At 37.4% G+C, this 24,986-nt stretch overlaps 1 protein-coding gene across 3 annotated transcripts in view; it reads right to left on the bottom strand.

Moving 5' to 3' along the window:
• The window catches only part of STAU2 (staufen double-stranded RNA binding protein 2), a 151,653-nt gene that overhangs the window by 46,839 nt on the left and 79,828 nt on the right, over positions 1-24,986 (bottom strand). Inside the window, exons 12-13 of one of the 3 annotated variants that reach the window (XM_018079403.1) lie at positions 15,153-15,266; positions 5,269-5,412 (exon numbers count right to left, since the gene is read on the bottom strand). The exons of 1 other annotated variant lie outside the window; for it this stretch is intronic. In XM_018079403.1, the coding sequence (XP_017934892.1) occupies positions 5,356-5,412; positions 15,153-15,266 (171 nt within the window). In that variant the 3' untranslated portion in view covers positions 5,269-5,355. Of the gene's footprint in view, positions 1-5,268; positions 5,413-15,152; positions 15,267-24,986 lie in introns of those variants that run through there. One more of the 3 variants, XM_008932185.2, reaches the window with a different exon arrangement.

The following is a 24,986-nucleotide window of genomic DNA, read 5'->3' as shown; positions in this document are numbered from 1 at the left end:
TGCAAATTCCATCTCATTCAGATGCAGCTCATTTATTCCAGAAAATGGACAAAATTATAATATTACTATCAAAAGTAACACAAAGGCTACAACAGCAAATGCTTAGACACATAGTCAGAATGACATCAAGAAATAGGAAAGTGCTATTACCAGTAGGGATAGCATTGATATACTAGAACTTGACGATGCTTAGCTCTAAGCTCTGAAGTTTAAAGGTATATTGACAGATTAGATGTTTCTGAAAAAGAATAAGGTAAGTATGTAAAATCTTCCCTGTATGTCAAGACTAAATAAGCTTAAGTTATTCTGCCTAGGAGACAAGGTGTGGGTAAACTAACAATGGACCTGCAATACCCACGATGAGAGAGATTTGCAGGGAGATATCTCATCTCAAAAGTAACAAAGACAAAACCAAGATCTTGTAAACGGTAGAGGAAGGTCAGATTAGAAGAAAGGTGCACAACTTCTCCCAGACTACAGTAGAGTAAGAGTGATACTGAGACTTTTTTCTGTCAGACAAGGAATGGAATGGAAACTTCAGCTGAAAACTCTAAAACCTTTAGCAAGTTTCCAGAGCCAACGCACTACCTCAGTGTACTTACACTGTCCATTTCATGACCTGAAAGAACCTTCCAACTTCTTCATATAACAGAAACCAAAGCACATCACCTGCTTATGCCATCTTAGCTGATGACTTGGCTTGTTTACCTTCTAATTTCAATTTGAAATTAAGAACATGATTAGGAATGCAGAAGTTTGTAACATACGACCTAGAATCTTGTTCCATCTGATAAAGACCATCCCCATCAAAATTGTACTCTTGATCAAAATGTCAGTCAAATAACAGTCTTTGATACTCTGGGCTGCCACTCTCTCAATTGTGAATGATTTGTGATTTGGAACAAGGTTTTAGAAGGTAGATATACAAGGGAAGTAAGAGGCATTGCTCAAAATGAGACCCATGATACACTAGCTCTTCAATATACAGCCCAGCACACTTATCTATTCTCAGGACAAGGGTCATGGATTCCTGTGATTTTGACAATGAGCCTTTACTTTTCTATGCTTCTCTTTACCTCTTTTTCTAAAATTATGAACAAAATTTCCCCCTTCAGTCACTTTTGGCCAGCAGGAGGCAATGAGCATGCAATTGCCAGCTACAATATTTTGTAAAAGAAAGAGTAAAAGAGAGTTCAAAATACAAATTACTTATTCTACTAAAAAAATCATGAGATGGCTGGAAACTCCAGCTTTCATGGACTCTGGGCATTAAAAACTAACAGAGGAACATCAGTTCTTAATATGACTGTGTTCAAAGGTACAGTGTTTTACTCTCATGCACTTAAACAAGAGTCTAGCCAAAACAAAGACGGGATCCTACACCCAGGTGATGTACCCACATTTGGTATTTCACTTCAGATCAACCTCCATTCACATCAGTTGGACTTGCATGTCTGATTCTGTACACTTGCACAGACCAATCCTCAGGTAATCTGACAGGACAACTCATATACAGACCTACATGAGTATGAAAATGTTTACAGCATCAGGACATTTGGTCAGAATTTCCTAATGAACTAATGATTTAAAAGTTCTGGGTGCTCTTTGTTTCTGAATACCATAGCATTAGGTATCTCAAATCAGAAATCTGGAATTAGAGGGTATATTTGAAATGTAGCCTTTAATTTTTCTCACAAGGCCTTGATTGTACTTTAGACTTTGGATCACTGTCTGTATTATTTCTGAAGCCTCATGACTAACCTTTAACTTTACTAAAATTGTTCAGACATCATGAGTGCTACTACATTGTTACACATGGCACTGTCCTTAAGCTGCTGAGGGAACATATCTTGCCTAAATACCTCAGCAAGTGATGACGACCTTTGAAACAACTTCTGGCAGGCTGTTACATCATACTGTTCCCTACCTTCTCACGCTTTTTTTCATTAAAATAAGTCTTTCAAGCAAATAATATATTCTCTTTTTATAATCTTTCACACGACTTTAAAAAGCTATCCTTTTTTATGTAATCAAAACAGTCTCCAATACCTTTTAATCACTTAGCTTTTCCTTGTCTAAAGTTGAAAGCTTATTGAAATTATCACTTTCCTCACCGCCATGATCAGAAACTAGATGTTTCTTAGGATATTCCATAATTTCATCAAGTTCTATACTTCCTGTTTTTCCAACTGGATTCAGTACTGTTCTCTTCCACTGCTTATTTTGTCACATTTCCCAAGTTTTACTATAATCCAGTGCTTGTTATATTGCTGTATGTTCTAGAGGCTATTGAGATATGAAGCGCTCTTGGCACGTTATCCTAAAAGGCATATCTTGTCCACAGAAAACAATCTGCTTTTGAAGTTAACACTTAGCTTGCTACTCTTCCTTTCAGTGATATTCATTGATATAAAGTATAACTGTGACAATTTGATTTGGTCATTGGCTTAATGCAAGTTATTTTGAGTTTTGGCAGGTAAATAAAGTCCTGTTGTCTACTCAACTTCGACTTGCCAACACTGTTAGGACAGGAAGATGTATGTCTAAACATATTGAAACACAGATTCATAAGGCAGATATAGTGTGACCAGTATGACCCAAAAAGTGTATTAAAGCAATCATTTCTCTAGCTGAAGAACTAACACGTATTGCATTTAAAAAGAGTGTGTTGAGGGTAAAGTGTGGACATCCTTTGCCACACTGCTCAGCTGACTCTTTGAGGAGCTCCTTTGCTTCTAAAAACGCGGTCATGAACTCCCCTCAACAGTGAAAGTTACTTTCACTGAGCAACTCCACCATAATCAAGATGTCAGCTTTTGCTTTTATCTTTCATATTTGATTACAACTCTGTTACAACATTTGCTAAAGAGGAAAACTAGGAGTCCAAATTCCAACGTTTCTTTAAAATTCCAACTACTGTTCTTTACTGAATGTTGGTCATTTAACCCTCAGAAGCACTTTGACCTGAAGAGTGACACAAAGTCATCAGAAATAGGAAGGATGCAGCCAACATTTTTATTTTTCAGGATATTATACATACTTCTTTTATTCCAATTAAAAGTCACAGCAAAACAGTCTTTATGAGAAGCGTATGAATTTCGACTCTTTCCATCTACATTCATCTCAGGTGTTACCTTTTCTGAATGCAAAATGATTCATTTAAAAGTGTAACAAAATATATATTGTCCCAAACACAAATTCCTTACACTCTACTAAACACAGACAGGGATGGCTAGAGGCTACAAATCTTTAGGTTCTCCACTGATGCATAAACTAAACAAAAAAGACAACCTTACTTGTTTCAGAAAGCTTTATTAGAATAGGAATCTTTGAAGACAAACACAAAAGATTCTAATATGTTTAGATTTTATAATGTAAACAACTAATTTAATGCATCACTAGCAATATACAATAGTCGCCATCTTGCAACATGAATGCAAGGAAGAAACTGATGTAATCTGTGAGATATTTCAAAATAATTAATTTGAGAATAAAAAAAGAACTTTTATTGTGTAAACTCTCCCTGTTTGCCTTTTTAAAAAAGATCAGAAAACTGCAGCACTTGAACCTTTGCTAAATGAAGGTAACAAGCAATCTTTTGAACTGGCCTCTAAGAATGTGTAATTGCCTGAGAAAGGGTATTTGATCAAAAGCGTTTTAAGTGTTACTTATCGGGAGAGTTCCAAAAAACTCAAGATCCAGTTTATTTAAATGAGGGCCAAGAAACTTTCAGATTATCTTAAAGTAGTTTGACATGCATAAATTGTGTCTAAATTTGCCAGCATGTCAGCCTTCTTTGCTAGTATTTTTGTTCTGAAAGGGCAAACGGGATTTTAAGTGCTTTTTGGTCAAACCAACATTTGATGCCTCCTTTTAATTCCCCTAATGCTTTCTCAAGCTCATATCTTCTTGCTTAACTATTTTGCATCTTATAAAATTATAGCAAACATGTCTTTCCCATTTTTTTTCCTATTATTTTCCTCACAAGTAAAGACAGACACATGATGACAAAAAAAAGGTTCTACGCATTGATCCTTATTTACATTTTATTTAATTGGAAAGAATGATCCTGTTTTGTGGCACATTCCAAAATCAAGTCCCAGGTTCTGCAGTATTATCAGCACTGAAGAACTGAGGCACCCTGGGAAGCTCCACTCACATGCACAAAACTTTACGTATGCCCAGCTCCCCCCTAAATGACTGACAGTGTATTATTATACTACTTCACATAAATGACAATGGGGTATTGAATCAAACATGACAACATAAAAATCTCCTCCATTCATAATTTCATACAGCATGCTGCGCTAGAAAAAACTACCCCAATTACTCAAAACAATGTTAAAGTATGAAATATTTAGGCAGTAGTCTGAAATAGGACTGACTTGATGAACAGCCCACTATTTTGAAGTAATTTCTAATCAGGTATTCTATGACCTCACAAATCAGCTAAAATCTTTACATTAGTGGGATAAGCCTTGTAACCAGCATCAGCAAAAGGTGTGATTTTTATCTAAGTGGTTGAGCATGGGGGGTACAGGGATGGCTCAGAGCCCCTCTGCTATCAGCACACAGAGACTTGAGCCTTCGGCACTTGTCTTACTTTATCAAGCAGCCAATATAAGAAATTCAGTGCAGCAGATGGCAAGATGTCCTTTATGAATCCACGCAATGTAACAAAGTTTTAAAAATCTTGAAGCAAATGTAAAGTTCCTTAAGAGACTGAAGAGCTAAATGCCAAGGAAGGGAAGCTCTTGTTTTGTCTGCAGGTTATGCTTAGAAGAACTACATGTGGGAAGAAGAAGATATTGTTTTGGGTGCCGCTGGGGACTCCATTTGAACATGTCTTACTACCTTAAATTGCCTTTGTAGCCCGACCTGCCAGTCCCTGCTCCAGGTCCATGGAGCAACTTCCAACCATGAGGAAGCACACGGCTGGGAGGTTTGAACAATGCCACCACCAGCTGGATATGTACTGGTGGCAGGGATAGGGTTGGCTGTAGAGCAAAGTAAGCATATTCTTCCTGAAAAATAGGATGGATATTCTGCATTTTGAGCTTTAGATAGCTTCACAAACTTGGAAGTTATCTGTTATAGTTTGTTTAGCTTTGTCCATTTGTGGGGAAAAACAAAGGGCAGGATTCACTTGATGGTCAATACTGGACTGCAAAAAATCATAGCTTAAGCTTCTTCAACTCCTAGGAGGATATGAATCCTTCTTTTCATGCTTCAGAAAAGGGGGGTTAATACAAAATGAGAATTCCCCCAAACTTTTCTGCTCATGAAGCTTTATTGAACAAACTGTTCAGTTAAAAAAGAGGATTGCACTTTGGTTACCACTTTGTGTTCCTGTGGCTACCCAGTTATGTTGCTCTGTAGCACAAGGAAGGTTCCTAAAGAGGGTTCATGGTCCTGTAGAGACAAGCATAGAATAAAGTTTACATCTTCTACACCTTGCATGAGTGTGTGAACCACTGAGGTTCCCACCAGTTTTGTGAATCTCAGCCATTTTCCTAGTTTCATTACAAATGCCCAAGTACAAAATTAATTATTTTTTTTGGCTGGAAGCATTTTTTCTTTATTTTGGACCAATTTTAACTGGTGTTTTTTTGAGGGGATAAAGGATGAGAGAGGAGATTTTGGACTGTAAAATCAATTATTTGTACAGCCGCAAGGATCTGTGGAAAACTAGGTCTCACAGTCTTTCTAATGATGGGAAAGAGAAAGAATGAATATGAAGAGATATTGATAATATTTAAAGTTTAACTTGAGTTCACTGCCTTGGTTTTGCTTGATACCTCTATTTTAGTGTTTATTATCTCAAGTCCTGGATCCTTGAGAGAATGAGTTACTTGGAAGCAGTCTTACATTTAGCATATGTGAAGGATCTTGCTGGAATGAAGCATTAGTACTGGAACACAGACAGTCTGTAAGGGCTATGAAATGAAGGACACAAGTACATGTGGAGCTTCTGGGGATGCAGAAACTCCTGTATCAAGTGAGGATATTGCACATTTGTTGCTTTGAAGAGAAGGTTAGTTGGTGACTCCTTCCTCTCTCAAACAGTGGGATGTTCTGACTTGACGATCTGAGAAACCCAATCCTCCAGCAATCCTACCTCTGCCAAGAAAAGACATGACTTTGCCTACAACAGACGGAGGAAGGTTCTTCAGCACTAAAAACATGGACCAAGCTACATACAGATGAGTGCATAAGTTATGTAGACACAACAGGTGACAGGAGCTTGCTCTGGGAATGTGGCACTGGAAGACTGTCCAAGTTTACAGAAGTGCTTAGACTAGCCCACCACCAGGGCTGGTTATGTTGTGTAGACAAAAAGAAGGAAAAGTTGTTTAAACTCTGAACAGATAGTCAGAGGAAAATTGTACTGATTCGATGAAACTGAAGTGGTAGCAGAGAGGAGCGCTCAGTTTTGTTATCCCACTGTATTTCACAGTACATAAGCTTGGCTATTCCCCTGTAATTACTTATGATACTTGACCTCATTTATTTCCCTTTAAGTCTATTGTCAGAGCATTTATTATGAGATCCTGGCTTCTTGAAATAAATCCTTGAAATGAAGGAGTGTAGGATGTCAAATTTCATTTCTACTTGCACTGTGTAGATCAAGGGGTTTATGATGACTGTGCAAACCAAAAAATTTGAAATTTCATTTGTACTAGGTGCATGCATACAGCCAGCCATGTGATATTATTTCAAGAGAAGTGGAAAAATTAGGTGGCAAACACAATTTTGGCAAAAGCACAGTTCTTCAGATGCCACATGTGCAAATCATTATTTTGTCTTGTAGAATGGTTAAGGAAATGTATTTTGAAATGGCAATTATATAATTAGAGTCTTAAGCAACTTGACTGAATGACAAGTGATTAAACACATATCAACAAACAGATATAGCATTACTTTGATTAGTGTGTGGAAAATGCCACAGAATAACTTTGGCAAGCACAGACTGAGCAATAAAGTTGAGTGTATGTTTTCCTAACAGCTTTCTTTGTCTAAAATGGAGGTGCCTACAAAATAGGCAGTTGAGTTTTGACTGTTAGTTTTAATTCATAACTTTGAAAGGCTTTACCAGCCCTAGAAATTAAAATGAACACGGCTACTAAAATTAAAATGCTGCATGTCAGTGGTCAAGATGAAAAATCTAGATCTTTGTCAATCCCAACTGCAAGACAAACTAGTGAGGGGGTGGGGTGGGGGCTCCATTCACTTGATTTTTGCTTCTATCTCTGTTACCAACTTTTGTCTAGTAGGTGTATGTCTATCCATTTTTAACTGTTAAGTAGGAGAAAAACCTACCTCTGTTGTCTTCTCTCTGTCTTTTCCTTACAGAGAAAAAGGTGTTAGATTTCTTGATAATATAAATGGGCTGAATCTCCTGCTGCAGTGTGACAAGGCAGAAAACTAACTGACACTTAGTTTCTCCAAACTTCTCCAATACCTTTGTCTTTCAAGCCTTTTCCCTTCCCTAATAGCCAGAGCAGCAAGCAAATTCAAGATTCTTACATTTCACCATTGTCCAGCTGAGCCTGAAGTAATGGCAAAACAAACCAAACCAGAAACAGATTGCAAACCAAGGATAGAGAACAGCTGGCCTTTGGTCCATGGAAGATTGGCTCACTGCATGTTGTTAATGCTTTTCTTTCCACTTCCACATGTTACATTGCACTGAAAGCCTCCTAAGGTATTTTAATACAAGTAACTACTAAGGGTGCAGTTCCAATACAGCTAAACTTCTGCAGGTTAGGGCTGCTATGACCCTGCTCTTCCTCCCTCCTTCTGCATGCCAACCCCATTCTCCTCTTCGTACTGGATCATGCTACTGCACAGTGAACAGCTTTAAGGGTACTAAAGAAGACAAACATTTCTACAAGAAAATCACTTCTTCAAGTGACATTTTACAAGGTGGGTAAACTGAGGCAATAGCTTGCTACTGTGGAAGGGGACTAGCTACCCCTCCTCTCCTCTTGGCTGGGCAGTCCTGATGTCTCCCTTGTTTCAGCTCTGGTACTCATCTAAGTCCCAGTGGATCATTTCAACTCACTGAGCTGGCTGAACACTAGTTCAGCAGCTTAGTAAGCAGACAGGACTGGAAATGAAGTAAATAGGAAAGAACAACCGAGGTAGAGCCTCTTACCTTGAAGATATTCCACAGCTGCCTGGACACGGGCCTGTTCTAGGTGGCTCTGCTTGAGCAGGGGCCTTGGACCAGATGACTTCCAGTGGTTCCTTCCCACCTCAACCATTTTGTGATCCTGTGAACCTCACTACTCTTGTGAAACCTCAGTGGTAGTGGTCATGAGGATATTTCACCTTTTTTTTTTTTCCCAACAGAGTGGGAAACAGCCCTCAAAACATACATGGTCTCTGCTTGTCATCAGTTACACGCCAAGCATGTAAGATAGGCAGAGACTGAAACAGTAGCATTTCATACCCTGCTGACACTGCTGTGTAAACAAACGCAGAGCACTGCATACACAGAACACTGAAAAATCCTATTATGCATCTTCAGGAAGAGGCAGTCACATTGGGAAGCTCAGGAAGCTCTGAATGAGAGCACTGAAAGGGTCTGGCAAGGACATAGTCGTGCCTTCGTTTGCATTTTTTTTCCCCATTCGGCAGTTAATTAATAACTCACTTTTTGAAAATGGAAGATTACAAATCCCAAATATTTGATCTTGGGCTCATCAAGGAAAACTTCAGCAGCTGCCAGGGAAAAGCAAATGTTCTGTCACGTACATCCAGAACAAGATAATGAGAAACAGAAGATGAAGAATACGGAGAGAATGTACCAACACTTCCACACACAGTTGTGGGGAGCAAAGCAGATGAGGAAAAAGTACCAAATAGCAGACAACAACCCAGTGAGCCTAACTAAAACCTGATGGGATGACTCCTGACTGCAACGTCAACCTAAGAGACAGAAGAGTGAAGCGTGGTGCCATATACCAAAAGCAGTTTATATTTCTGTCCCACATGAACTGTGTCTCTTTTGGAGTGCTGAGCAGTCAGCTGTGGCCATGCCTGACCCACCCCTGAAGGGTATGGAGATGTCAAGAAGGCAGCTGCCAGTGAGACCACATTGGCAGGAGAAGGAGACCTAGTAGTGTGGGATGTTTTCACAAGGTCAGGTAGGAGTCCTGATGCTGAAGGGGCTGTAATGGAATTGCCAAGCTGTGGGAAAACTGCTAGAACATTTTTACTGAGTAAAACTATAGTTTTATCATTTTATTGAAGAAGCCACCTTGGAGAAATGATAACTGCATTTACAATAAATAAAGTAGAAATGAGCTGACAAGTGAAGTGCATAACATCAGCTAAGAAAAAAAAAACAAAAAAACAAAAAAAAGGAAAAAGAATACATGTCTTTTTTAAAGAAAATCCTAAAAATTTTTCATTTTTTTTTACTATGTCCAGGACACAAAAACCCACTGTGAAGTAAATCTGAACATCTAGAAAATACTAATTTCTCCCTAGAAAAAAATTAATTTTAAGCAGGAATTAACATAGTGTCCAGTAAATCATCTGTTTCTCTGATGTGGAAAGGTATCTTAACAAAAAATGCAACCCCATTCATCTTTTCTGGTTATAGCACTGGACAAACTCTTATCCTCTGCATACTCACTGACTACATGTTTAGTTCATTTGGCTTTTGTAAATTCCCTGGATGTTGCCTCCTGAGCATGCTGTACAAACAATTCTCAGACCATAACAAATACAGATATGCGGACCTTCACATGTATCATGCATTTGCTGTTACAAGGTTCTTCTCAAACCTTAATGCCCCAAGCATCTTCCCCTGAGCCATCTCAGGTTTTTTGTCCCTTGAGAACTACTCCTGCCTTTCTTGTACTGAAATGACCTCAGGAACTGCTCACATCTGGGCATCACTGCTCTGTTAACCCTGCCCAGAAATGCCTGTTTGCAGGCCAACAATGATGGTTTGCTACATGCCACATTTCAGTTTGCTTACCACTGCTGTCAAGCTTTCCATCAGTGATTTCTGAAACTGCTGAGCGTGGCATCTTCCTTTCAGTACAGCCCCTCCCTGCTGGGCTCTCTCATCAAGTCTATCTTATCAGTAGTTCTTCCACTTCTACAATTTCTGCCCCTGCTCATTCTCCTTCCAGCTATTTTTACTTGAAAATTAAAGTGTTATTAGTGGTAGATTTATATACAATATTAAACAATTGCTATCTGTCCTACAGAATAAAAGTATTTTATTCTATGCATTGCAAAACACAGGAGAGTTCTAAAAATACGGTCTAACATACAACACAAATATAATTGATAGCATTAAGAAAGCAAGAAATAAAAATATAGGCATAAAAGATTCATTGTCACCCCTTTAACAGCATATCTCATTGGGACTACTAGGTGAAATAAAGAGCAGAAGTCAGTAACAAGCAAATGGACAGTATAGCCAGCTCCAAAAAACATGCATATGTTAAAACCTCCAAAATCATCAAAAAGTATTAAAAAAATGAGACTTTAATAAAATGCACTGCTCTTTGATCTGTCTCCTGAAACTTAAGTAGAGAACTGGTCACTCCTCAATGAACATCAAGTTACTAGGAGTTAAAAATCAATTTTACAGACAGAGTACTCCATGGCAAGCATTCAAAATCTCAAAATGGGTCTAAGTTGTTTTTTCTCATCACTAGGACCAACTTTTAAATAATTTTATTTAAAAATGAATGCTCATACTTTCAAATTGCCTGCTGTTCAGCAAGCTTTAAGAATGCACTCAAGATGTTTTTTCTTTCACAGCTATGACAACCACAGGGGTGTGATATGCCTGAAGAAGAGCTCTACAGTCACTCAGAGCTGAAACATTCAGAAAAACAGCAACTATTATAAAGACACCAAGGATGGTAAGATTGCAAGTTTCTAAAATATACATGCAAACATGGAAGCTGAGTCTGACATTGGCTTGTTCAAGATGTAGCAGAGCTATGTCACTTCTTAGATTGAAACTATGTCTCAGGCCATCTTGTTTGACACAGCCTATCAAATTTAACGTAGCTATCATTACTATGACTCCAGTAATATCTACTGAGTGAAGTACATCTACAAGAACTTCATGGTATTGACTAGAATCCTTTAGGAGAAATAGAAATCTCTATTTCCTTCAATAGTTTGCAATAGTTACATCTTCTAACAAATAGTTCTTAGTATGCCTGTGCTCGAGAATTTGAAAAACTCTTCATGTAACACAGTTTGCTAAAACTGTAAGATATTTATCTGCATCACTAACAAGCAATTCCGGTTTCAATACTTCGAGACACAGGTAAAACTCTGTAAGACTTTCAGACTACGCAGTAGAGAAGATGTTTGGTTTTTTGGTGGTGTTTTTGATCATCTGCTTAGCTCTAACTTTCTTTTTCCCACTCCTAAGGCCTTTAGACAGTCGCTGCCCCATTTCTCTACACTTTCTTAGTTTTCTGCTTCATCACGCCTATTTTTGCTTATATAGCCTCCTATCTATGATTTTTTCCCTTTTCTGTCTCCCACTTCTAATACCTTGAATTTTCTCAGTGACACAAACAAAAAAACTACCAGGACTTACTTTCTGTTATTTTAAATCACGCACTTTCAATTCATTCCTCAGGTTCACATTATAAGCTCGAAGTCCATCATAAGTCCTGAGAATAGATTGCCTCCGATGCCACAGCAAGGTAAAAAATACCAGGTTTCACTACCATTAAGGTTTGATTAATAAAATCACTAGAAAGTAGTGACCGTTTTAACTAAAAACTGCCTGTAGCTAAATTTCACTGAAAAAAACCTCCAAAGAATAGTTGCCATTAAGGAAAGAGAAATTTGTAATTATGGTTAGATAATGGGATACAGAAAATATAAAAAGAAAATAAAAATAAAATATTAAAGAAATCATTCAGGAAAAAAAATAATTCTAAACCCTATTAAATTTCTACTGAAGAAGTTGGCACACCTGAATACAAAACCTAACAAAACATGTGGCAGGACAGACCGCAGTGGTGCTTTAGGAATGTTTCCCTTCTTTTGCCAAAAGAAAAATGAAAGATCAGCAATTGCTTCCACAATACTGCTTCATGAGCAAATGAGATATGCCTTGTCAATCAGACATTTGAAATACACACTAATTAGTGTATCAGTATGATATGTTTATATTAATCTGAAATTGCTCAGATGAAGTATGTGGGGAAAATATTTGAACTCATTAAAATCACAAGCTAAACCAATCTAAAGAATGAAAACTCCCTACAGAGGTACAGGAAAAGAGCAAGGGACTTGAAAAACTGCTGTGTCAAGTCTTGGCATATTTGAAAAAGCCAGATAATATACTTATATAGGATTGTAACTACTTTGGTATCTACTGGGTAAAAAATCTCCTACTGGATATGAGTAGAGAGACACATTACAAAAGACAAGTCCAATCTAAAAGGTATTCTATGGTGCTGGAGATGCCATTGGCAACATGGTTTTCTTTTTTTTTTTTCTTTTTTTTTTCTTTTAATTTCCATTTCTTTTTTTTTTATCAAGGTACATGATCAGCTACCACATACCACAGTACTGTGGTTCTTCTGCCACAATATAGTGACAAATCCGGTATATAGCTTTTTTATTAGATATTCTCACACAACAGATTTCACCCCTTTCCCACAAAATATTTCAGAGTCTCATTCAGTTTTCCATAAAAAACTCTAGAAATTATAGAATCAATATTTTAGAATGAATGTGACAAAAAATATCTTCATAAGCACAAAAATAGACAATTCCTGAAGTCAAATTATGCCAGGCCTCACAGTTGACACAAATCACTATGTCTACAATGAAATCACAAGCTTCCAGGTGACTAGCCCATCCTAATCAATGTACAATACTACAGAGACAATTTAAAATTGACAGATTACATAGGTCAAAGAAGATTTTCTAGAATTTGTTTTATATCATATGGATATCCTACACTTTTTTAACAACACTTTAAAATGTGAATAACTTCAGCTTAACAAAGGTACAGCAGTTCTCTCTCCTATTTTTATAAGAATAATAACTATTTCAAATAAACCTACTGTGAGGGTAATTGTAGCAAACAAGGGAAATCATACCAATCACACAGGAACAAGAAAGAAAAGGGGACTTTTCCTTTCGTTAGTCCATTAATAGCTCTAATTTTGTCATCAACTTATTAATTTCAGTGCCTGACAAACACTGGATTTGCTAATGATTTTCTCTATTTATTCAGGTGATGGCAAATGATGTTTTAATCCAGTCCTGCTACCCCCTTATCAAAAACAACCAGTCAACAGCATCCCTCTTCCCCAGAAAATGAAATTCCTTTGACATTTAGGAAAGGGATGAGCAGAAATTTGTGTGTCCAGTATTTTCTTTTGCTCTCAGCTCAGACAAAATCTTTGCAAAACCGATTTGGGTTCAAGTAACACAACAACTACCCCATCACGCAATAGCAAAACATTTTTCTTTCCATTTTAAGAACCCTGTGGAAAATTGCATAACTAAAACCAATGATGAACATATTTTAAACTTCAAATTGAAGCAAGATGAGGGAATTCTAGCTACATAATGGCCCAAGCAAACTTAATTGGTACCTATTTGCAAACATGATATGATACAATCTTTATCTATGTGATTTTTATGAATTTTTTTTTTCTTCCCAGAAGAATGTCCTGTTTGGAGCACTGAACGGGTGCATTTGGGATCAAACTAATGCTGCACATCTGGAATTTCCTAATTTCTAGGTGCTTGACTTTGCAGGCTCAATACAACTTTTTCATTTGGAAGTCTTAAATATATAATTATTCAGATGGCTTAAATGTGCTTTTTGCTTACAAAGTCTTTTTTTCTGTTTACATATCATACTCTAGCCTAAATAAATTTTAAGACAAAGGCCAAGCTGGCTGGTAGCCCAGAGTGTAGTTGTTACCAAATTGACAGGGACCACCTTAAATTCATTGAAATGTCTAAATATCATACTTGTGTTATAACTATACTTTAAGAGCCTGTCTTTACTGAAAGAAAAATGGAGCGGCTTTAGAACAGCATAAACAAGTTGCTGGATGAAATGAGAATTGAATGTCAAAGTACGGTCTGACTTACCACAGCTCTCCATTACTGTAAAACATCAAACACTTAAGGGCAGGAAGTATCCTCATGTTACCATGTAAATAACTAATGGGCTTAGTTCATGTTAACAACTAACTTAGGAACTTCCAATAAAAAAACCCACCAAACACAAACATGACTGAGAGCGTCTGAAACTTCCCCAAAAGTAACTAATTCTGCTAACTCTTAAGGCGACCTTCCTTTTTTTCTCAAAGAATCTCGCATAGAGTCTGATAAAATATATGGTAAATGTGAACACAGTAAAATTTAAAGGTGGCCTGTAAAGGCAAGTAAACATGGTAATTTTTTCTAATCTACTGAAAATATGAAAGCTGCAAGGTTTGGTTTAATGTTTTCTTCTACATGTCCTGTTTTGCTCTTAAAACTTTCAGAGTATCGAAGTCTTGTCTTCCTTTTATACATAAGAGTGTTGGTGGACAAGACAACTAGAATGGAAGCCCCCCCTCAGCTCCCATATGAAGCAGCAGGGTGACAAATTATTAACATTGAGCCTTTTTCTTTTCTTTTGGCTTTTTGCCAGAATCTTGAATTAAATGTTTTATCAACAGCAAACAAAATGGGAGTTTTACACAGTCTGATTAAAAATGCCTTTCCCCTCTCAAATGCCAGTTTCTTGTGACAGATGATGGCTAGAGATGATGGTCTCATCTCTCTGCTTTTCCAGCTACTCACGATCTTCTAGCAAAAATAGGATAGACAAGACCTGATACACACATAAGACTGAACAAAACTTTTGTATAAACCTTACATCTGACTTTAAAGCAAGTTCTTCAGGCTTTCCTAATGTGTCTTAAAAATACGGAAAAGGCAATATAGTTTTGTCTCCATGTCACTCTTTAGATCTAATCAGGATTTTACTAGGGCAAGATAGGCAAATCCCAGTGACAAGAGCATGCCATATGAAAAACACAAGATGTGTCGAAATTTAAAATTCACTAATGCTGACATTCTGGCCTTACCAGATATTAATAAAATTACAAGAGTGTGGGGTGAAGGTATTATACCTGGTCATGGCTGGCTTCAATGGAGCTTCCGATACCTTGGAAAGTCATCTGCACAGGAGACAGTGTCAAACAGGTCATACACTCTTTGCCATTTTGTCTATCACTGTAGTGTACCTATAACAGAATAACATACGTAATCTGCTAAACACCAGGTTTGTACAAGGGAGTCATGCTAAAATACTGTCCCTTTTCAACAAGTTTGCAAGAAGAATTCCAGACATTTACATTGAATTCATCTTTAATATAAAACAAGGAGTGTGTAAAATAGTCTAGATAGTCACATGCTGAACTGGGGCCAAATTTTCCGTGATATGTCTGTTGGATAGTTTTTGAAGTGCTGTGTTCTTCAGATTCTGAGACCTTTCAGACTGAATTCAAGATGTTATATGTATATAAGAATCTAGTTTGAAGTTATAGTTTCCCACCTACATGGCATTTTTAACAGCACATTTTAGCTTAGTTATAAAACACCCATGTAAATCATTATACCCCCTAAAACCTGGCAATAATAGTTTAAATTTTTCAATTGTAATTCCATTTCTACTAAAATCCACTAACTCCTTTGACATGGCTAATATGGTATATTTCAATTAAATCAAAATGACAGGATAAAATGGAGAAGAATTCACATTCTTCTTGAGATGTCTAGGCTATCCTTTCCTAAGAGTAACTCATTCCCTACTGAGGTCAAGTTGCGCGTGTTGAACCTGAAGCTTTCGTGAAATACAGAGGAAGACAGTGCTTCTACTCGAATTATTCTCCTTGTTTTCAGGTTCCTCAGATGGTTCTTAAATCCCCTAAAGAAAGGATGGATTTTAATATGATGCGGAAAAATGAAATTAAATGTTGCCAGTGTTTCATTATTAAGAACAGGTTGCCACTCATGCTGAATTGTTGAAGTATTACAGTTCTCTGCATAGCTCCTGACTTCTAGACAGGCAGATCAAGCACTTTCTTCTGCAGGAGAGGTGGAATTTAGTTTATGGTGGTAATTTACATTGACTATGTGACCCCTGTCAGAACTGGAAAGAGAGATCAGCTCTGCTGGAGACAGACCTTTTATGTTGGTATCTATTTACAGCTGTATGGCTCTCAGGCAAAAGATACATGGTAAAGCCTCATCTTGACAGGCTAGAGAATAAACTATTATTTCTGAAAACAACTAGGAACCATATTAGGTTTATTCCTGTGGAAACAGTTTAGTGACACATATGACAATTGTACACCATGTGTATTAAATCCCCCGTGCCTAACTCTTCTCTGCCACAGGTGCAAATTGGGAATACTTCAACGGAAGTAAAACCAGCGCAAAACTGGCTGAGTGAGAGGAAAACCAAGTTGGTGCTATGCTTCAGAATTACTTTACTGACACCATATTAAACCAGTTTTGCTGTGGCCAAAAGTAAGATACAGAATGCAGAAGTTTTGTACTGTGTATAGAAATACTGATTTCATTCAGCCCTTCTTAAAGCATTCTGGATTACTCCTGTCTCTCTTCCTCTCAACCCCCACAGTATGTACCTATTAAATTGCTTGTGGCTCTCTGCCAGAAAAGCCATACTACTTACTTAGAAACCACAAGAGGCCCCTTCACATATACAATGGTTTAACTTTGATTAATTGAAAGAGGTATGAAGGTATGAAATTTGGCTGGCAAATATAAACTGAAGTTCTTTAAATGTCAGGAACTACTGTTATGACAAAGGTTTATCAAGCTTCCACAACTATTTCCAAGCTAGATATTCTACTGAGTATGTGTTGTGGGAATGCAGTGTGGAGAAATGGGGCAGCAAAGGTCAAGAGGATGACTGTGTACTGCAAATATGACATCACAAAAGGGGCAAAATCTGGTGACCAAGAACAGCACATATGGAGAAATGGGAAAATGGTATTTTCTGAACTGTATAGTACATTTGTAGGCTTATTTTTAATGAGAATAATATGAATAAGGTTACAATTTACTAACGTCCACTGGAATAAAGCAAGGTTAACAAGCTGAAAGAACAGGAGATATCCAGAGGAAAAGTCATTAGTACTACATGACACTACATTATCTACAATAGTAGATTTAACTCACACCTACTTTAGAGTCACACACTGAAATTAAAATAAACTCAGAATTTTGGTATCTTTCTAGGCTTAACTTTTCCAAAGGGACTTCATGCTGCACTTCTGGTCTCATCTCAATGTATCAAGGCCATTACTTTGCAATTTCTTAGACAACAGCCCTCTAATTATCTCTTGTTCTGTTGAAGCAATTGAGTTGAACCAAAATAAACACTTTCTATGTTAATAATATGAATAGTGATATAAAAAACAAAAGACTGGACTTTGAATGGGACCAGAATAAAACTATGTCCTTTCATCAAATCTCTCCAGTCTACAGATTTGTGCAGTCAGCAGAAACATTCAGACTTTTTCTCCATTTGGCATGCGCACGTACAATTCCCCAGTAATCCTATTTTATTATTTATCAGTCCAGCTGTTACAGTCTCAAACTATGTTATTTCTTTCTTCTTCAAGTTTGATCTGTGATCCAAAGTTTGGGGTTTTTTCCTTTGGTCAACTAAGAGTGCTAGGTATTTACCCATTTGAGCAGAATGCCCAAAATAGGCACTCAGAAAGAAATAGCAGTAGTGAAATAACTATCAAATAGCCCAAATAGCAGCAGATACTTCCAGGTTTTCAGCCAGCAGCATGTTGCAAATATTTTGGTTTATATGTCCATGCTATTATGACTAAGTGTGGGAGGAATCTGAACAACTATAAGACTAGTTTAAGAATATCAAGTCCTCTAAGGCAGGGGAACATGAGGGCACAGGAAATACTTGAATCAGTGTACCTGTGATCAAGGAGTGGTGACTGTAGGTTGGCCAAGTGCTCTGATGGTGATTACATAGCCATTACTGAGATTCATGACGACAATAATAACACTATTCTAAGTTCCTCAGTGCCTCAAGAGTCAGGAGTGTTTACCTACAGCTCATCTCACCACAACTCTGTGAGGCAGATAAGGCTGCTTTGTGGATAGACATTAAATGACTTGTCCAAATTTACTAGGCACTGACTGGAGTGAATGGTAGTGCTAGGACTAAAACCCATCATTAAGGCCTCTGGCCTAATCACAATTGGTCATTTTCTCTTTCCATATTATAGAGGTAAAAACAAAAGAGTTATGAAAATAATTACTATCTATGTTCAGGACCTAATTTTCTGGGTTCAGGTTTTTATAATTAAGGGACACTCACAGATTAGCTCAGTGCATTTTAAGGATTAAACAGCAATGAAATTTCACTCATTAAAATTCAGAGTTTTATTTAGATGACATATAAGCAGAGATCTGATAGAACAGCATTAGGATCTGGTCAGAAAACAATGGCCGGCATGGTCTGTAGCAAGGGTTGTGCAAGTTTCTGAGTAAAATGCAGGACCTCCAGCCTCAGACTATTATGAGTGATTTACACATAACTCTCCTCCAAGATTTGTCTACACAGCACAAAGCGGTGCCACCCCAACAAGATCCTGGCAATAACTGTAAATGAGCCTGCTCATTTATTGGGAAAAGCATACAGCACTGCCAGTTTTTCTCCCGGGTAACTACATACACCTAAGATAAATCATGTATACCCAGCTCAGGAATCCCAAACACAGCACTCCACTGTGCTGTGAGGGCAGGGCACGAATACTCCTTCTGTAAAATGCAAAGTGCATCCCTGGCATCAAAATAAAGAAATCAATTCTAGAAGTAAATTTTTCTGCAAGCACATGCCATGGATTTACTCACACATATATGATTACATGTTCCATATTCACAAGATGGAACTGTATGTTCTTTTTACAGATTGCTTCAGTCGGGAACAAGCTGCATGGTATGAGTACGTATGGAGGGGTACAACTAAACTGGCATGTGTATATAGAAATGTATGTGAAGATCTAAAACCATTTGACAACTATGTTAAATTTGGCTCTTGTTTTTAATATTTTAAATTACTGAAGAGATGCAAATATTTTCATGGGCATTTATAGCTGCACATAAAGGAAGACATAAGATGAATGTTTACAATGTTACAACTGAATGTGGAATGGCATAGCCAGAATTCTTAACTTTGCATGTTATTTTATAAAGGAAAGACTAAATTACACTGCATAAATCTGCATAAGAAATTACATTTAAGGTTACTTCTATCATAATGCTGCTCCAAAAGCAGGAAATTTCCCATGTTTTTCATATTTATATAAAGATGTCTCTTCTATCTACCTTTACTATAACACACTTTCCTACTTGAAAGTGTTCTGATAGAAACTGCAAAAAATATTGGAAGATTAATCTTGCAATAAGTTACTTTAAACCACTAGATCAATATGCAGTTTCGGATAATAGCCGCAGTTAAACTGCATAAATTATTCTGCAAATACAATGTCCCTAACTTCAAGAGCTGCCTTCAGCAAGCACTTCTGAATTTGAACATCTGTCCTTCTGCATGAACAAGGGCTATGGTTTACTGAGTCACAGTTGAGGAAGGTGAGAGACCTGTTGTACATACCTAGTACTTAAGCTTAACTATTATATACCAAAGTACTGTTAGAAACAAGCTAACTGCACTAACAAGAGTCTGAGGGCAACAAAAATAAAGGTTACTATTTTCACACACTGCTGCTTAGATGTTCACAGTTTGAAACACAACTTCTGTCGGGACAAACACTTTCTTTCTTGAACATTTAATAACTTACAAAAATAATACAAATTACCAAAAGAAAGAAGTCATCTGTGACACTAGAGTTCAGGTTTCCAAACCAAAAACTATTCTGAGTCAAAGCATCAGCAGGAACCTTAGAATGCTAGACAGAAATAAACTAGGTAATAAAATGCCATTATGTTCAGCAGTGCACAAATCTTTTGGATTGACAAGCTTGGACTACTTTGTTAGAACAAAGGATGGTATTCCTTTAAATCTGCCCCTTAAGGGGAGAGGACCCAATTTAGTCCTGAATTTACAGAATAGCTTCCAAGATTTCATACAGGCTGCTGTGGACTTACAGTCACAAGAAAACTAGAATGGGCTCAGAGATCAGATGTTAAAACAGTAATTTTGATTTGGACAAGAGTCGCATGAAACAGTTTGCTTCCTTTAGCATCCTGGTAAAAAGCTGTCTTTTCCATATTGGTCTTTACTCTTCCTTTTTATGTGGTTCATCTACTGTTAGTCATGTCAACTACTACAGGAAAAAAATGAAACAATCCAGTTTGTGGTTCAAGTCTGTTTCACGAATATTTAATGCTGAAGAAATACTTCTGGCACAGAAATAAATTGAATATACTTGCTCATGTCAACCATTTTCTCAAAGCCAACTTTAGGAACTTTCACCATATAAGATTCTAGTACTTAAAAGCATGAATCCTTGTATTATCCACAGAGCTTTCCTAAGAAATAATAGATCAGTCTCTTAAGACACAGAGCACCGTAAGAGAGATTCCAAATGCCACTTTTCATTCTTACTACCTGCTTTACAATCCCCCTTCTTTTTCTTTTTTTTTTCTTTTTCCTTTTTTCTTTTTCTTTTCTTTTTCTTTTTTCTTTTTGTGTGAGGGTAGAACAGGAGTACAGTAAAAACAAAAAAACAAAATTGGGGGAAAGCCTCTTACAAAAAGTAGAAACATAGACACAAAACCCAAGACCGAGTTGAAAAAAAAAGATTGTCCCAGATGAAATAATAAGACATACAATAAAAAAAAAAAATTAAAAATTAGAAAAAAAGCATTGAATCAAACTGTTTCCTGCAATGCTGGAGTTCCTTGATGTAGTGCGATTACTAAATATAGTATTTTACTAATCTCAGCAGGGCGCTGGCTAACTGCATGCCCGTCAGATGTTTTTAACGGCCACCCCCTGTGGAACAAATCTAAGGAGCGCATGAAAAACACCCACATTTAAAAAAGCCCCCTTGCTAGATCATTAAGGAAAGATAAAGGCCTGTACATTCGGATGTGATATATAACACAATCATTGTGTCAAGAAAACATATGTTTGATTAGTGCACCTCAGGTTCATTAATCGCTGTGTCTGCTTCACAGCAGTGGGCAGAGTTTCCACTGTAGCTACTGCACCAAAGGGTAAAGACACTTGGTAGCTTGAAGACTGACAGTTCAGCAGTAAATCTTGAGCTATTCCAACATGCCTCTCTTACACAGTTTGAATAGGAGCTGTATTGTAGCCTTAAATCTTCATTAAAATACAGTCCTAGGGTTTAGACTGAGAAACAAACCATTACTGCACCATAAATAGGGAACAAGCAGACAAGGCATTGTCACAGGTTACTGTGGCAGTATTTTATGTTCTTGACTACAGCAAAGCAGACACTTGACATCTATAAAAACAAGCGAAGCACAAATAAGAGCAAAAAAACTTACTTGATGCAGTTCCCAAAAGGAATATATAAAATATCTAGTAAATGCAAAGTAAGTTTATCATCTGAGCCAAAGAAGCTTGTATGTCCTTTTTTTCAAGCTATTTAGATATCCCCTGAATTCAGAGCTCCTGTTCCTGTGATTCTGCAGATCTGGGAAGTCTGGTCATATATTATGCGCAGTCAAGCAAAGGAGACCCAGCTCTGTCTTACCTCTGGGTGTGATGTTTGGTTTCACTAAAGAAAACATCAGCTAACACCACTGCCATCATAGCAGCATAGAGGATAATCAGTACAGTAAGGTGCTTACTGTTCTCCTTCCATCTGTTAAATCTCAACCCAGGTATGTATTTATAAAGACAGTGTCCCTCTGGAGCACATGCAAACTGAGCAACCATATTTACAACGGCTGGCATTGAGAGATGCAGAGACCTTTGCAAACCTATCAGTTTGTCTGATAAGGAAGCTGAAATCAGGAGATGGGACGTGACTTTCTATAAAAAAAATAAAAATAAATCAGGCTTACATTGAAAACTACCTGGCTCCCCTGTTCATTTCCTCTGTTCTATAACAAAGATAAGTATTTTTTTGTTGACATAGGAGAGAGTAGCTTAACTACAGTGAGTTTAAACACTGAATACAACCCTCCCCCTAAGTGAATAAGAAAATAATGAAAAAAATTAATAAATTAATTATTCAGAAATTAACACACTGTAAAGAACTACAGAATAATGTAAGCTATAGTTGACATGGTTTTTGCAGAAACAACTTGTCTGCCATACACCTATAATTATTCAGGTAAAGACTGTATTTCCAGGGAGAGGAGTTTTAATTAATTTTATAATTCTCAGTCAAAGGAAACGTGAAAAAACTGGCAACCCTGAGATCTCCTATTTTCATCACATGACTAAAAAGTAGGAGGGAAGTGAGAGATTCTGTGTTCTGCTAATAACATACACAGAGGACAAGCATGGTATGGAGCATTTTTGGAGGAGCCTGTGTCTTGAGTATCAATCTGAACAACTGACTGAGAGAGGAACTTGGTTAGTTTGGAGAGAGAAAATTGCTTTGGTTTAAAATAACTTTCTAGCAACAGCATGAATGGAAATGTTCTCAGGAACACACTTTTTCAGGATGAAGGTTGTCACTGAAGTGAAAAGCGAAGCAAGCATTAATGATTCTCTGTTTACAAACTGCATGTGAAAGCCTTGAACGCTGTGTTAATGAAGAGGGAACAGCATTACTGTGAAACTGTGAATAGAAAATCAGCTGCCTGAGTTTGCTCAGAAGTCTGATGCTGGTACAGACACTGATATTGTGCATTAACCTAGAAATAGGGCAGTATGCTTAAAGAACCATCCTATAATTAAAACAAGAAACAACCACTTCTGAAAATTACCCTGCTACCAAAACCTGGCCAGAGAAACCCAATACAGCTTCCAATTCTGAATGAGACTGAAAGAGATGATAGCAAAAAAAAAACCCCTTTTCTGAAAGTCTCAGCTTCAATCACAGAGAGGGGAATAAACTGTAACTTGTCTCTTTTCTCCTTCTTCACCTTTTCTTGTTGCTTCTCTTTTTAAGGGATTTTGCCTGAGAGCTGAGTTCCCTTAGTATAATTAAAGCTAAACCCCAGTCTGCTATGAATTCACCACTGCACCTTCACATTTTTGCCAACTGAAACTTCCAGTCTTTCAAAGTTTGGGCTCTATTCCAAGGCTAAGCCCACAGCTAAGTTATCAAGTCACATTAGGATTTACTGAGAAAGATTTTGGCAGAGAACACAGCCCGGTGTGTTTAGTGCTGGCTGCAGTATTTTGAGAGATCCTGATAGCTTTTAAACTTTCTCATACATAAACCCCTTAAATTCTAAAATTGGATATGGAAATATAGCTCACATTTTTTCCACAGACCGAGTTACATGAAGGGGTATGTGGGAGGATTTCGAATTATTATTTGTAAGATGCCAAGCAGAAAAGCTAAAATGTTACCAAGGTGACAACCACACCACACCTGGGGACCCACACACTAGCCAGTTATTCTGTTTACCTTCTTTCCTTTTAGAAACTGAAACAAAAAAAAGAGGCACCTGGCTGTTTCTGGAGGCAAGAAGAACAAAACTTTAGCAGTTCTTGAATAGAGGGCCTCTTTGCTTGTAAGAGAGAGAAAGGCAACGATGGCCAGAACAGAAGAAAGCTAGTTTAGACAGATTTCTGGACGGAAGCCAAGTAGCTGGAGACCTTGCGCTAGATTTGCATTTGTTTTCCTAATTCTACATGCTCATGAGTTAATTCAGAAACACTTTTCCTGCACCAAATATTACCTCCTACAGTATGCTCTGAGAACAAATATGTTATATTTCCATACTTGTACACCTTTCCTTATGGAAACTCACATGAGAATGATTCTTATGGTTATTTTTTCTCAGAATGCTACCACTATTTTGACTTCCTTTGAGGTCAAAAATAGGATAATATGAACTAGATGATCCATAGTCCAGAGAAATATTTCCAAAATAGATGAAAAGTATAAAACCACTTCTTGTAGATCTACCCTGAGTCACTGCCATCAACTGTGCTTACCTTCCCTCAGAAGTCAAGTGATTAAGAAGACCCTATAAACCAGAGTGCAACAAAGTTCAGGTGCTTTGATTTTTACATGAAGAGGAACAAGAACAATTCTTACTATCACCTTGTTCTGTTTTATCTCTCCCTCTGCTTCACATTCCCAACATGTTTTCTTTCTTTTGGCTAGTCATGTATAAATCAGGGTTTGGAAACCTTGAAGTCCTTTCCTATATAACACAGCCATTTGAGAACTTGATTTTTAGTGCAACAGGACACCTGCAAGTTTCTGAGAGCCAGGTAAGGACTTTCAACTAACAGGTAGCCTGGAGTTCCATGAATCAGAAATGTCCCTAAAATTGTCAATAAAATCCTCACTGACCTGCTGCCATTCCTTGGAGGAAACTTCTTTCCCTGTAAATACAACAAAAAATAGTAGTTGTGTTGAATAAATGGCTAAGCTTTGTAGAAAATAACCTGATAAAAAGGTGTAAGTTCTCTTCTGAGCACAATGACTGTAAGTTGTGCTTACAGTCATTGTAAGGATAAAGGTAGCTCTCCTATTTCCTGACTTCTGCCCAGTGTCACACAGCTGTAAAGATTTCACTGAAGAATAAAAAGATGTACCAGTTTTGACTGGGATGGAGCTTGTTCATAGTAGCTGGTTTAGTGCTATGTTTTGCCTTTGTGACCAAAAGAGCATGGGTAACACACTGATATTTTAGCTATTGCTGAGCAGTGCTCACACAGCATCAAGGGCTTTTTTGCTTCTCACACTACCCCACCAGCAAGGAGGCTGGAGATGGGTAAGAAGCTGGAAGCAGACACAGCTGGGACAGCTGACCCCAGCTGAGCAAAGGAATAT

This window comes from Manacus vitellinus, unplaced genomic scaffold, assembly GCF_001715985.3.
Source record: "Manacus vitellinus isolate BGI_N305 unplaced genomic scaffold, ASM171598v3 scaffold_1_pilon, whole genome shotgun sequence".
NCBI lineage: Eukaryota > Metazoa > Chordata > Aves > Passeriformes > Pipridae > Manacus > Manacus vitellinus.
Note: the sequence above shows the minus strand (reverse complement) of the source record. Positions and strands in the feature narration are given on the sequence as shown.